General features: G+C 34.1%; 1 protein-coding gene across 3 annotated transcripts in view; it reads left to right on the top strand.

Moving 5' to 3' along the window:
• Window positions 1–15,779, top strand: part of LOC120878903 (CUB and sushi domain-containing protein 3-like) — a 1,427,768-nt gene that overhangs the window by 323,765 nt on the left and 1,088,224 nt on the right. For all 3 annotated transcript variants that reach the window (XM_040261811.1, XM_040261812.1, XM_040261813.1), the window contains exon 4: window positions 3,561–3,755. In XM_040261811.1, coding sequence (XP_040117745.1) covers window positions 3,561–3,755 — 195 coding nt within the window. The remainder of the gene's footprint in view (window positions 1–3,560; window positions 3,756–15,779) is intronic.

Consider the following 15,779-nt stretch of genomic DNA (forward strand, 5'->3'; position numbering starts at 1 on the left):
CTGGATTGAGCAGTAAAACTACATGAAAATCTTGACATTTTTAGAGACATATTTGAGTATAAAGTCTTTAGACATGTTTTCCATTGATCTTCTCAATTCACTAAACTGCTCACCCTAAGTATTTCAGTTTTGTCTTATAAACATGATCTTATGGCATAATTCCAAGACTAATTCAAATGAAGCTTCAGTACATAGGGAGTTTCTTTTATTTAGTAATCTTTGTATTAACAGATTTGATCAATGCTCAACCAACAGTCTTGGTGAAAATAACTTTATAGTACTTCCAACACACTCCAGTCCCATTTTAATCTTTGCATTGCTGAATATTAAGTGGGATTTATCTGGCTCTATAGCTTTGTTTTAATCACCTAAGCCTTTGATTAACATTGGTGTCATATGTTGGTGAAGAAAGATAGCTATAGTCTCTTTGGCAATTCTGCTTAGGTGTAATCATCTGCTTCAGAAACACATTGAAGTGGCAAGCACAATGTCGTTAGCTGGCAGGTACATTTAATGAATTACATGAAAATTCTTTGTTTTATGCTTAGATCTCTATTTTCCTTAAGGATGATTTTATGATAAAATCATTACTTATTGTAAATACCATGTATAATAATGATTACTTTGCAACGTGTATTACTGAGCCTAACTCTCCATGTGTATCTTCGTTTTCTCTTGAAATTCAAACTCTTGATTGCTGGTAGAAGCAGTGTTTAAAAATTAGTCTGTTAGCTAGTTTTACAACTCTTATAGTAATGACAAAACGCTGATATTATTTAAAAGTTCACATTGCAACACTATTTAGAAAAATCAAGGATAAAACATGAATGTTTAATCAGAATATAGCATTTTTTAGAATGGTGGGCTACTCTTCAACTCTGTGTGACCCAATGGTATGTTGCCCATCAGGCTCCTCTGTCCATGGGATTTTCCAGGCGAGAATACTGAAGTGGGTTGCCATTTCCTACTCCAAGGAATCTTCCAGACCCAGGGATCAAACTGCATCTGTCTCACTACATCTCCTGCATTGACAGATAGATTCTTTACCACTATCACCATCCGGGAAGCATGTAATTCTTCCAGCTAATAACATATATTTCTTGGCTCTGTGTTTTAAAATGGACATAAAGAGCATAGAGAGAGAAGTCCCAAATTAAAGGGTTAGGAGGGGACAAAAAATAGAAACTATGAGCAATGGCTATACAATTGGGATCTATTAAACCTGAATGTGAAAGTTCTTAATAATGTGTTCATGAATGCCTCAATGTACAGAGGATGATAGGTAGGTTATTTTTAATGAAGGTCAAAGAACAAGGGCAAACAATAGCAGCAGTTTCCTGAAGAGGAGAACCAGATATATTTTGGAATTATTATTTTTTTTACTTTCATTTTGAAACAGCCTAAATTATTATCTGTCTTTGTTTTCAATGTAATTCAACCACAAGGCAAGAGGTAAGATTGGGTAATCTTTTAAAACTCGGATCAGTGTTATTATTCATTCACTGATTCACTTCGTATGTTTTCTTTTTGCTTTAGTACTTTTTTCTGTGTAATGTTTATTTGTTCATGTAATTAAAAGTTAAATTTGAGCATAGCAACTATTTAGAGCCTTTTTCTTTCTTTCCTTTCATTTCTACACCTAAAGCTTCTTGTGAAATAATTTAGAAACTCCTTTTTCCCTAGATGTAGAAGTTCATGGTAATTGAAGTCCTGACCTCAATTATTTCTTGGGGGGTGAGAGGGAAGGAATGGATTGATTCTAAAAACACAAGTGGTAGTTTCATTAAAAGTATTTCCTTTTTCTTTACTATATTCAAGGGATTGAATTCTTAACTCATTTCATCAAAACTTATTAACCTCCCCTCTCTTGCAGCAAACAGCTCATCTACTAATCAACTAAATTTCCTAAAAAAATTAACTATTCCAAAATAAATTATTCATTACAAAAATATTTTGTAAAAAATGACTGAAATTTTACAGGAAATAAATGTGTTAAATTTTACCAAAAATGAACTATAGAATTTGACTTTATGAAATGGTAAAGTGAAATATTAAAAATCATTAACCATGGTTACAGATATTTAAAATATTTTGTAAATAGTTGTTTACAATGTATAATTAAGTGCTAAGGTAGCTTAATGAATTAACTTATTTATAGAAACCATTGATATTTAATTAATAATAATCAAGTTCTTTGCATTTCTAGGTTTGAGAACTTTAAATAATTGCTTTAAACTGAAAGTATATACTTTATTTCTAATGTATATAAGGAAAGTTCTATGAATCTTCAATACTTCTTTCATTGATTGACCTCATTTGAAATTCATCACTGATTTTTTCTTTTCAGTACCATTGAAAAATTAAACAAAAAATTTTTTTTTCACTTAAGAAATACTCTCAAAAGTACTATGTGCATATTATAGGTAAAAATATAAAATTTCAACTTGGTTTACTGCACTAATTTTCAATAAATGATTGTTGATTTTATACAGTTGCTACTACATTTTATAAAGTGTTTTTTATTTTGGTATTTTTACTTAATATTTTTACTGATATCTTCAGCATTATAATGGTTTATAATTATTTGATTTAATGTAAAGTGATATCATCCACTTTACTAACTGAACAAATAGGATGAATATCAGGTTAAATTGGAAACATACTTTATTTTTGCATTGCAATGTCTTTTTTAGCTTTTTATTTTGCAATAAGTTTAGACTTTCAGGTAAATTATGAAAATAGTACAGGGCTCCTATTACATACTCTTATCCAGCTTTCCTTAATATTAGTTAATTAATTACCTAGTTAATTACATGGAGAAGGCAATGGCACCCGACTCAATACTCTTGCCTGGAAAATCCCATGGACAGAGGAGCCTGGTAGGCTGCAGTCCATGGGGTCACTAAGAGTTGGACAGGACTGAGCGACTTCACTTTCACTTTCGTGCATTGGAGAAGGAAATGGCAACCCATTCCAGTGTTCTTGCCTGGAGAATCCCAGGGATGGGGGAGCCTGATGGGATGCTGTCTATGGGGTCGCACAGAGTCTGACACGACTGAAGCGACTTGGCAGCAGCAGCAGCAGCAGCAGTTAATTACAATTTGTATAATACTATTAACTAAATCAAAGTTAACTTTACTCAAACTGGAATATCTTTTAGTCCATTTATTCCTTACTATTTGTATTTCTGTTGATCATGATTTGTAGTATAAATGTAAATAATCTAGTAGAAAATTTAGGAAATACTATTCCCCCTTAACTTTATTAAATTCTGTAACTTCTTCTACTTCTGTAAAACGTTTTTTTCTCTTTAAGTGAAAATGTATTTTTCTCTGGGATGAATATTATTTTTTAAAAATCTCTTATATTTGTATACTTGTATACTTTAAGCATCAGTTCAGTTCAGTCACTCAGTCGTGTCCGACTCTTTGTGACCCCATGAATTGCAGCAAGCCAGGCTTGGTGCAAAGGACATCTGTATCTACATGTAATTTTATAAATCTAAAACATAAAAATATGTATTGAAATAACTGTAAACTCCTTTTCCTTCTATTCTGTAGAATTGCAGAGTAGCTCTTGTGGAAATCCAGGAGTTCCACCCAAAGGTGTGCTATATGGTACAAGATTTGATGTTGGGGACAAGATCCGCTACAGCTGTGTAACTGGGTATATCCTCGATGGCCACCCTCAACTCACCTGTATAGCCAATTCAGTCAATACAGCCTCATGGGATTTTCCTGTTCCTATCTGTAGAGGTAAAGAAAAAAATAATGCTTATCTTTATGTTGACTGAGTATTGCTTTGCCATAATGAAAATGTTTAAAAAATGAATGATATATATTTGCAAAACACATTTAGTGCTTGTTTCTTTTATAAAATCTGAGGCTTAGAAAAAAATAAGCACATACAGTATATGACAGATTAAGGAAAATACTTAAGACAACATTACTTGTGAAATAAGACAGTGGATTACATTATATATGTATGTATTTATGCATACATTGTGTATACGTGTTGATATTTATATTAGAAAAACATACAGAGTTTATGATGCATAGCACTTTAGACTGTCAGTCATGACTTTGTTTTCATTTTGAAATATTAACTGAATTTATTAATTTTTTAAAGATTTCTGGTAGGTTAATTAGCTTGGGAATGTGTAAAATTAAGAATGCTGTATAGTTTATTATTAATAATGATAAGGATCACTTGTATTATGGGAAAGCATAGTGATACACTAATGAGAACAAAGGTTCAAAGTACATAACCTAGAAGACAGAACATGTTCAACTTTAGTGGAATTTGTGCATGAATTTTGTTGTTGTTGTTCGACTGTTTGTGACCCCATGGACTGCACCACACCAGGCTCTTCCATCCTCCACTACTGTCCGAAGTTTGCTCAAACTCATGTTCAGTGACTTGGTGATGGTATTTAATAATCTTTTATTTTTTTATTTTTTTTACATTTATTTATTTTAATTGGAGGTTAATTACTTTGCAATATTGTATTGGTTTTGCCATTCATCAGTGTGAATCTGCCACAGGTTTTATCCTCTTCTGCCCCCTTCTCCTTTTGCCTTCAATTTTTCCCAGCATCGGGATCTTTTTCATTGAGTTGGCTCTTCATATCAGGTGGTCAAAGTATTGGAGCTTCTACTTCAGCATCAGTTCTTCCAATATTCAGGGTTGATTTCCTCTAGGATGGACTGGTTTGATTTCCTCACAGTCCAAGGGACTTTTAAGAGTCTTCTCCAGCACCACAATTCAAAAGCATCAGTTCTTTGGTGCTCACCATTCTTTATGGCCCAACTCTCACAGCTGTACATAACTACTGGAAAAACCATAGCTTTGACTATATGGACCTTTCTCTGCAACGTGATGTCTCTGCTTTTTATATTCTGATTTGCAGCAGTGATTTCACCATTCTGTCTTCCAGGTAACTTGCCATATTTTCCAACTCAGTATTCTACTGTTGAATCCTTCTAGTATATTGTTAATCTCTGTTTGTTTGTTCTTTAGTTCTTAGTTCAGTTCAGTTCAGTTCAGTGGCTCAGTCGTGTCTGACTCTTTGCTCTCCTATGGACTATAGCACACCAGGCTTGCCAGTTCATCACCAACTTCCCAGAATTTGCTCAAACTCATGTCCATTGAGTCAGTCATGCCATCCAACCACCTAATGATGCCAAAGTCCATCATTAGTTCTTCTTGGTCTTTGCTAATTATTTCTTGCATCTTCTCCATTCTCTTCTGAAATCCTGGACCATCTTATCTGTCATTATTCAGAATTTTTTTTTTTTTCTGGAAGGTTTCATATCTCCACTTCATTTTGTTGTCTTTCTGAGAATTTATCTTGTTCCTTCCTCTGGAACATAATACTATTCTTTTCATTTTAGTTAACTTTCTGTGATTGTGGTATTCATTTTGGAGGCTGCTGTCTCTGCTTTTTAATATGTTATCCTGTCTAGGTTTGTCTTAGCTTTCCTTCTAGGGAGCAAGTATATATTAATTTCATGGCTGCAGTCACCATCCACAGTGATTTTGGAGTCCAAGGAAGTAAGTTCTGTCACTGCTTCCAATTTTTCCCCTTCTATTTGCCATGAAGTGATGTGAAAGGATGCCATGATTTTAGTTTTTTAATGTTGGGCTTAAGCCAGCTTCTTTCACTCTTCTCTTTCACCCTCATCAAGAGGCTTTTTAGTTCCTCTTCACTTTCTGTTATTAGAGTGGTATCATAGTTTCTGTCCTTTATTGTGCCCATCCTTGCATGAAATGTTCCCTTAATGCCTCCAATTTTCTATAAAAGATATATAGTCTTTCTCATCTGTTGTTTTCCTCTATTTCTCTGCACTGTTCATTTTAAAAAGCTTTCTTATCTCTCCTTCCATTCTCTGAATCTCTGCATTCAGTTGGATATATCTTTCCCTTTCTCCCCTGCATTCTGCTTGTCTTCTTAGCTTAGCTATTTGTAAAGCCTCCTCAGACAACCACTTTGCCGTCTTGCATTTTTTTTCTTTCAGATATTTTTGGTTACTGCCTCCTGTATAATGTTACAAACCTCCATCCATAGTTCTTCAGACACTTTGTCTACCAGATCTAATTCCTTGAATCTATTCATCACCTCCACTGTATAATCCTGAGGGATTTGGTTTAGGTAATACCTGAATGGCTTAGTGGTTTTTGTCTACTTCCTTCAATTTAAACCTGAATTTTGAAATAAGGAGCTCATGATCTGAGAAACAGTCATTCTACGTCTTGTTTCTGCTGACTCTATAGAGTTTCTCCTTCTTCGGCTACAAAGTACATAATCAATCTGATTTCAGTTTTGACCATCTGGTGACATCCATATGTAGACTCATCACTTGGGTTGTTGGAAATGAGTCTTTGCTGACCAGTGTGTTCTCTTAACAAAACTCTGTTAGCCTTTGCCCTGCTTTATTTTGTGCTCTAAGACCAAACTTTCCTGTTATTCTGGTATCACTTGCATTCCTACTTTTGCAACCCAATCAGAAATTCTTTGGAAAAATCATAATCTCTGATCCTTCCTCCATTTTTTGAACAGGTTTTGTTGTTGAGTTTTATGAGTTCTCCTTTATATTTTGGATTAGTTCAGTTCAGTTGCTTAGTCATGTCTGACTCTTTGTGACCCCATGAAACACAGCACACCAGGCCTCCCTGTCCATCACGAACTCCCAGAGTCCTCCCAAAGCCATGTCCATCGAGTTGATGATGCCATTCAACCATCTTATCCTCTGTAGTCCCCTTCTCCTCCTGCCCTCTATCTTTCCCAGCATCAGGATCTTTTCCAATGAGTCAGCTCTTCATATCAGGTGGCCACAGTATTGGAGTTTCAGCTTCAACATCAATCCTTCCAGTGAACACCCAGGACTTTCCTTTAGGATGGACTGGTTAGATCTCCTCACAGTCCAAGGGACTCTCAAGAGTCTTCTCCAACACCACAGTTCAAAAGCATCAATTCTTCTGCACTCAGCTTTCTTTATAATCCAACTCTCACATCCATACATGACCACTGGAAAAACCATAGCCTTGACTAGATGGACCTTTGTTGGTAAAGTAATGTCTCTGCTTTTTAATATGCTGTCTGGGTTGGTCATAACTTTCCTTCTAAGGAGTAAGCGTATTTTAAGGTCATGGATGCAATCACCATCTGCAGTGATTTTGAAGCCCAGAAAAATAAAGTCAGCCACTGTTTCCACTGTTTCCCCATCTATTTGCCATGAAGTGATGGGCCCAGATGATGTGATCTTAGTTTTCTGAATGTTGAGCTTTAAGCCAAATTTTTCACTCTCCTCTTTCACTTTCATCAAGAGGCTTTTTAGTTCTTCACTTTCTGCCATAAGGGTGGTGTCATCTGCGTATCTGAGGTTACTGATATTTCTTCTGGTAATCTTGATTCCAGCTTGTGCTTCTTCCAGCCCAGTGTTTCTCATGATGTACTCTGCATATAAGTTAAATAAGCAGGGTGACAATATACAGCCTTGACATACTCCTTTTCCTATTTGGAACCAGTCTGTTGCTCCATGTCCAGTTCAAACTGTTGATTCCTGACCTGCATACAGATTTCTCAAGAGGCAGATCAGGTGGTCTGGCATTCCCATCTCTTTCAGAATTTTCCAGAGTTTATGTGATCCACACAGTCAAAGGCTTTGGCATAGTCAATAAAGCAGAAATAGATGTTTTTATGGAGCTCTCTTGCTTTTTCGATGATCCAGCAGATGTTGGCAATTTGACCTCTGGTTCCTCTGCCTTTTCTAAAACCAGCTGGAACATCTGGAAGTTCTCGGTTCATGTATTGCTGAAGCCTGGCTTGGAGAATTTTAAGCATTACTTTACTAGCGTTTGAGATTAATGCAGTTGTGTGGTAGTTTGAACATTCTTTGGCATTGCCTTTCTTTGGGATTGGAATCAAAACTGACCTTTTCCAGTCCTGTGCCCACCTCTGAGTTTCCCAAATTTGGTGGCATATTGAGTGTAGCACTTTCACAGCATCATCTTTCAGGATCTGAAATAGCTCAATTGGAATTCCATCACCTCCACTAGCTTTGTTCATAGTGATATTTTGGATAGTAAGCACTTATTTAATGTAGGGTTTGCAAATGTCTTCTCCCATTCCATTAGGTGTTTTCACTTTGTTAGTCATTTCCTTTGCTGTTCAGAAGCTTTTTAGTTTGATGTAGCCCCATTTGTTTATTTTTGCAATCCTTTCTCTTTTCTTGGAGACATATCCAGATAGATATTGTTAAGATAGATAACAAACTGTCTATACTGTCCATGCTTTTTTCTAGTCCTTTTATAGTTTTGAGTCTTATATTTACTCTGTAATCTACTTTGAGTTGATGATTATATATGGCATAAAATAGTGGTCTAATTTTATTATTTTTCATTTGACTGTCCAGTTTTCACACTGCCTTTCATTGAATACTATCCTTTGTCAATTGTATCTTCTTTGCTCATTTGTTATAAATTAATTTTCTGTATATTTGTAGGTCTATCTGGGCTCTCAATTTTATTCTGGTGAGCTCTAGGTATGTTTTTTATGTCAATATTATGCTATTTTAATTATAGCTTTGTGATATAATTTTAAGTCAGTGTGATATCTTTATTTTTGTCCTTTTTATGGAATTGCTTTAGTCTCTCTGTGTCTTTTATGGTTTCATATACATTTTAGGACTTTTTATTCTGTTTCTAGAAAAATGTTGGAATTCTTACAGGGATTGTGTTGAATCTGTAGATGCCCTAGGTAGCATTTTTTTTTAACAATGTTAATTCTTCCAACATTTTAACAGTGTTAATCCATAATAATGGAATATCTTTCCATTTCTGTCTGTCTTTTAGGCCTTTATTACATTGAAGTACTCTCTTCTGTTCCTATTTTGTAGAGAGATTTTTGTCATAAATGTGTGTTGAATCTTGTCAAATGCTTTTTCTGTATATATTGAGTTGAATGTATGATATTTATTTTTAATTTTTTAATGTGGTATATATGTCTGTATACACATCTCAACATGTATATCTCACATTAATTTGCAGATGTTGACCAGGAATAAATCCCACTTGATCATGACTTATGATTTTTAAATGCATTGTTGTATTAATTTTAATATTTGTTGAGAATATTTACATAAATGTTCATCAGAGAGGTTGATCTGTAATTTTCTTTTCTGTGTGTGTACTTGTCTGGTTTAGGTATCAGGGTAATGTTAGTTTCATAAAATGAGTTAGGAAACATTTCTCTTTTATAATTTTTTCAAAGAGTTTGGGAAGAATCCGTATTCAGTATTCTTTGAATATTTGGTAGAATTTACCTGTAAAGCTGTTTGGGTCTGGAATTTTGTTTTTTTTGTGAGATTTTTGATTACTGTTTTAATTACCTTACCAGTTTTCAATCTATTCAGATTTTTTAATTTCTTTATGATTTAATCTTTGGATATTGTATGATTCTAGGAACATATCCATTTCTTCTTGTTTGTGCAGTTTGTTGGTGTATAGTTGTTCATAGTATTCTTTTATAATCCTTTGTGTTTTTGTGATTCTATGATATCTTTTGTTATTTCTTCCCCTTTCATTTTGGATTTTGTTTATTTGAGCCTTCTTTCTTTCTTTTTTCCTTCATGATTTTAGCTAAAGCTTTATCTTTTCAAATTCAGCTCTTAATTTCATCGATCATTTCTACTGTGTTTTTAAATTTCATTTCATTTTATTTCTGCTCCAATCTATATTATTTTCCTCCTTCTAGAACTTTGTTCTTTTTTTCCTAGTTCTTTTAGGTGAAAAGTTAGAATATATATTTGAAATTTTTTCTTGTTTCTTGAGATAGATCTGCTTGGCTATAAACTTTCCTCTTAGTACAACATTTGATGCTTCTGATAGATTTTGTTATATTTTATTTTATTTTCTGTTGTCTCCAGCCACTTAAAAAATAATTTTAATATAATTGTTTGTATATGTTGGTACTCCTGTGCTGGGGGCAATGTGTATTGATAATTATTGTGCAGTCTTGATGAATTGTACCTTTTATCATTACCCTGTGTCCATCTCTTATCTCTTGTTATCATTTTTGGTTTGAATTCTCTTTTGTCTCATATGAGTATGGTTGGCTGCCATTGCTTTGAGTATTGTCTTCCATCCCTTTCCTTTATGTCTATGCTCACCTTTAGAGCTGAGTTGAGTTTCCTGGAGAGCATATATTTGGGTGTTGTTTTGTATTCTATGTACTTTGTGTTATGATTGGTGAATTCAGCCCATTTATATTTAGGGTGATTATTGACAAATAAGGGCTTAGTATTTCCATACTTTTTTTCTGGTTGCCCTGTATCTTCTTTTTTCTATTATTTCTGTCATTTTATTTTGGTGATTTTCTATATTTTTCTCAGTTTCCTTTTCCTTTCTTTTTTGCATCTCTACTCTAGATTTATTTTTATGGTTACCATGAAGTTTATGTAAAACATCTAATAAATAAAACCCTTTTTATTGAAGTGTAGTTGATTTGCAATGTTTCAGGTATAAAGCAAAGTAATTCAGTTGTATCTATCTATTCTTTTCCACTATAGGTTATTGTAAGATAGTGAATATAGTTTCTTGAGCTATACAGTAGGTCCTTGATTATCTATTTTATATAGTGATGTATGTCTGTTAATCACCATTTCCCAATTTATTCTTCCTCACTTCCCCTTTGATAATGACAAGTTTGTTTTCTGTGTCTGTGAGTCTAGTTCTATTTTGTTATTAAGTTCCTTTACATTATTTTTTTTTAATTCCACATATAAGTGATATCATATATTTGTCTTTCTCAGTCTGACTTACTTTACTTGGTATAATAATCTCTAGACCATTCCTGTTGCTACAAATGACATTATTTCATTCTTTTCAGTGGCTGAGTAACATTACATTATATATGTAATATAATATTTCATATGTATGTATATATGTGAATTTATATGTATGTATGCTGTATGCAATGTCTGCTTTATGCATTCACCTGTTGATGGACATTAGGATTGGTTCCATTTCTTGGCACTGGTAAATAGTGCTGCTGTGAACAATGGGGTACGTATGTCTTTTTGAATTAGAGTTTTAATCTTTTCTGGGTATATGCCCCAGAGTGGGATTATTGGATTATATGGCAGCTCTTTTTTTAGTATTTTATGGAACCTCCATACTGTTCTTCACAGTGGCTGTGCCAATTTACATTTCCATTTACCTTGTGTGAGGGATCCCTTTTATCACATCTTCTCCAGAATTTATTAATTTTGGAATTTTTGATGATGGCCATTTCAACAGGTTTGAAAAATTTAGTTTTCATGTGCCTTTCATGTGCCTATTGGCCATCTGTATGTCTTTTTTGGAGAAATGTCTATTTAGGTTTTCTGTGCATTTTTTTTTATATTGAGTTGTATAAGCTGTTTGTATATTTTAGAAATTAACCTCTTGTTGGTTGCATTGTTTGCAAATATTCTCTCCCAGTTTGTAAAATGTCTTTTCATTTTGCTTATAGTTTCCTTTGCTTTTAAAGCTGTATAAAGGCTTTTAAGTTTAATTAATAATACATCTGATTTATTTTTACTTTTTTTTTCTTTACACTATGAAACAGATGCAAAAAGAAATGTTGCTGTACTTTGTATCAAAGATTGTTTTGCCTATGTTTTTGGTAGGATTTTTATAGTATCCAGTCTTACATTTAGATCTTTAATACATTTTAAGTTTATTTTTATATATGGTGCTATGTTCTAATCTTGTTCATTTATGCATAACTGTTCAGTTTTTGCATAACTGCTTATTGAAGAAACAGTCTTTTCTCTGTCATATATTCTTGCCTCCTTTGTCATAGGTTGCTGCTGCTGCTGCTGCTGCTAAGTCGCTTTAGTCGTGATTATAATTGTGGGCATGTTTCTCGGCCCTTTTCCATTCATCTATGTGTTAGTTTTTGTGCAAGTGCTATACTCTTTTGATGACTGCAATATACTCTGATATCAGGGAGCATGATTTTGACAGTTCTGTTCTTTCTCGAGATTGTTTTGGCTATTGAGGGTCTTTTATGTTTCCATACAGATTAAACAATTTTTGTTCCAGTTCTGTGAAACATACCATTGGTAATTTGATAGATACTGTATTGAATTTGTAAATTGCCTTGGGTAATATGATTGTTTTAATAATATTGATTCTTCCAGTCCAAGAACATGGTATATCTTATCATTTGTTTATGTGGTCTTCAATATCTTTGATCAACATCGTATAGTTTTTGCAGTACAGTTTTTTTTGTGTCTTTAGGTAGGTTTATTTGTAGGTATTTTCTTCTTCTTCTTCTTTTTGTTTTTTTAGTGGAGTGTAATTGCTTTCTACTGTTGTGTTATCTCCTGTTTTACAACAAAGTGAATCAGCTGTATATATGCATATATCCCATCCTCCTGATCTTCCCTCCCATTCCCCATCATAGCACTCCTCTAGGTCATCACAGAGCCTGAGCTGAGTTCCCTGTGCTATACAGCAGCTTCCCACTAGCTATCTCTTTTACACATGGCAGTGAATATATGTCAATCATAGCCTCTCAATTCTTCCCACCTTCTCCTTCCCCCCAGGGACATAAGTCTTCTCTATGACTGCATCTCTATTCCTGCCCTGAAAATATATTCACCAGTACCATTTTTCTAGATTCCATATCTATATATGTTAAGATATGATGTTTGTTTTTCTTTTTCTGACTTATTTCACTTTGAGGAACAGACTCTATCTCCCTCACTACAAAAGACCCAATTTCATTCCTTTTTATGATTAATGTTCTTTTGTATATATGTACCACTTTTTCTTTATCCATTAATCTGTTGATAGACATTTAGGCTGATTGCATGTTCAGGCTATTGTGAATAGTACTACAGTAAACATACATTATGGGACATATGCCTTTTTGAATAATGGTTTTCTCAGGTTTTTTTATGCCCAGTAATGGGATTGCTGGGTCATATGGTAGTTCTATTTTTAGTTTTTTAAGGAATGTCTATACTGTTCTCCATATTGGTTTTATCAATGTACATTCCCACCAACAGTGCAGTAGTGTTCACTTTTCTCCGCACCCTCTCTAGCATTTAGTGTTTGTAGTTTTTTTAATGCTGTCCATTCTGACCAGTGTGAGGTGATACCTCATTGTGATTTTGATTTGCATTCCTCCGATAGTTAATAATGTTGAGCATCTTTTCATTGCCTGTTGGCCCCGCATATTATCGTCTTTGGGGAAATGTCTATTTAGGTCCTCCACTCATTTTTTAATTACTTCTTTTTTTTCCTTTTTGAGCTGCATGAGCTGCTTGTGTATTTTGAAGATTAATCCTTTGTCAGTTGTGTTGTCTGCAAATACTTTCTCCCATTCTGACGGTTGTTGTTTTGTCTTGTCTATGGTTTCCTTTGCTTTGCTACAGCTTTTGAGTTTAATTAAGTCCCATTTATTTATTTTTGTGTTTATTTTTATTTCTCTAGGAGGTGGATCAAAAAGGATCTGTGATTTAGGTCACAGAGTGTACTGACTATATTTTCCCTAAGAGTTTTATAGTGTTTGGACTTATTTTTAGGTCTTTAAACCATTTTGACTTTATTTTTGTGTATGGTGTTAAAAAATGTTCTGATTTCATTCTTTTACATGTAGCTGTCCAGTTTTCACAGTACCATTTATTGAACAAGCTGTCTTTTCTCCATTTTATATTCTTTCCCCCTTTGTTAAAGATTAGTTGACCATAGGTGTATGGGTTTATCTCTGGACCTTCTATCCTATTCCATAGATCTGTATTTCTGTTTTTCTGCCAGTACTGTGCTGTTTTGATTACTGTATTCTGAAGTCAGGAAGCCTTGATGCAGTGGTAAACAGCATTCTTTTCTTAATTTCCCTTTCTGCTATTTTGTTGTTAGTGTGTAGAAATATAGCAGACTTTTTTATATTAATTTTGTGTCCTGCAGCTTTACCAGATTCATTGATGAGTTCTAGTAATTTTCTGGTAGTATCTTTAGGATTTTCTGTGTATAATTTAATTTGCAAACAGTGACAGTTTTACTTCTTCCTTTCCAATTTGGTTTCCTTTTTATTTCTTTTTCTTTGATTGCTGTCACTAGAAAAAAAAATCCAAACTATGTGGAATAAAGTTGGTGTAATTGACAATTCTTGTTTTGTTTCTGATCTTAGAGGCAATGTGTTCAACTTTTCACCACTACGTATGATGTTAGCTGTGGGTTTGTTGTATATGGCCTTTATTATGTTGAGGTTTGTTCCCTCTATGCTTACTTTTTGGATCGTTCTCATCATAAATGGATGTTAAATTTTACAGAAGCTTTTTCTGCAGCTATTGAGATGATCATATGACTTTTATTCTTCTATTGTTTAATGTGATGTGTCAACTGATTAATTTATAGATATTGAAAAATCCTTACAACCCAGGGATAAATCTCACTTGGTCATGGAATATGATCCTTTTGATGTTTTGTTAGATTTGGTTAGCTAGTATTTTGTTGAGGATTCTTGCACCCATATTCATCAGTTATATTGCCTTATAATTGTAATATTCTCTGGAGAGATTACATGCTGGGACATAAGCAAGCCTTGATAAGTTTAAGAAAACAGAAATTGTATTAAGCATCTTTTGTGACTGTAACACTATGAGATTAGAAATGAACTGCAAGGAAAAAGCTTTAAAAAAAAAGCCACAAAAACATGGAGGCTAGAAAATATTCTACTCAGTTCAGTTCAGTTCAGTTCAGTCACTCAGTCATGTCTGAGTCTTTGCGACCCCATGAATCGCAGCATGCCAGGCCTCCCTGTCCATCACCTACTCCCGGAGTTCACTCAGACTCACATCCATCGAGTCAGTGATGCCATCCAGCCATCTCATCCTCTGTCGTCCCCTTCTCCTCCTGCCCCCAATCCCTCCCAGCATCAGAGTCTTTTCCAATGAGTCAACTCCTCGCATGAGGTGGCCAAAGTACTGGAGTTTCAGCTTCAGCATTATTCCTTCCAAAGAAATCCCAGGGCTGATCTCCTTCAGAATGGACTGGTTGGATCTCCTTGCAGTCCAAGGGACTCTCAAGAATATTCTACTAAACAACCATTAGATCACTGAAGAAATGACAAGGAAATAAAAAATACTTAGAGACAAATGAAAATGAAAACCTGATGATCCAAAACCTATGGATATAGCAAAAGGAGTTCTTGCTTACCTCAGGAAACCAGAAAAAAAGTCAAATAAACTGCCTAATGTTACACCTAAAGTGACTAGAGAAAGAAAAACAAAACTCAAGATTAGTAGAAGGAAATAAATCATAAAGATTAGAGCAGAAATAAATTAAATAGAGACTAAAAAAGAAATAGTAGAAAAGATCAACTAAAAGCTGGTTCTTTGAAAAGAGCACAAAATTGAGAAACCTATAGCCAGACTCATCAAGAAAAAAAAGGGAGAGGAAGCAAATCACCAAAATTGGAAATGAAAAAGGAGAGGTAAGAACTGACATAACAGAAGTTGCATGAAACTATTATAAGCAACTTATGCCAATAATGTGCCTATATGCATAATGCCGGGCTATGTGAACAACAGGCTGGAATCAAGATTTCCAGGAGAAATAACTACAATGTCAAATATGCAGATGATATCACTCTACTGGCAGAGAGCAAAGAGTAACTAAAGAGTCTTTTGATGAGAGTAAAAGAAGAAAGTGAAAAAGCTGGCTTAAAACTCAACATTCAGAAAATGAGGACCATGGAATCTGGTCTCATCTCTTCATGGCAAATG

This window comes from Oryx dammah, unplaced genomic scaffold (assembly GCF_014754425.2).
Source record: "Oryx dammah isolate SB20612 unplaced genomic scaffold, SCBI_Odam_1.1 HiC_scaffold_19, whole genome shotgun sequence".
In the NCBI taxonomy this organism is placed as follows: domain Eukaryota; kingdom Metazoa; phylum Chordata; class Mammalia; order Artiodactyla; family Bovidae; genus Oryx; species Oryx dammah.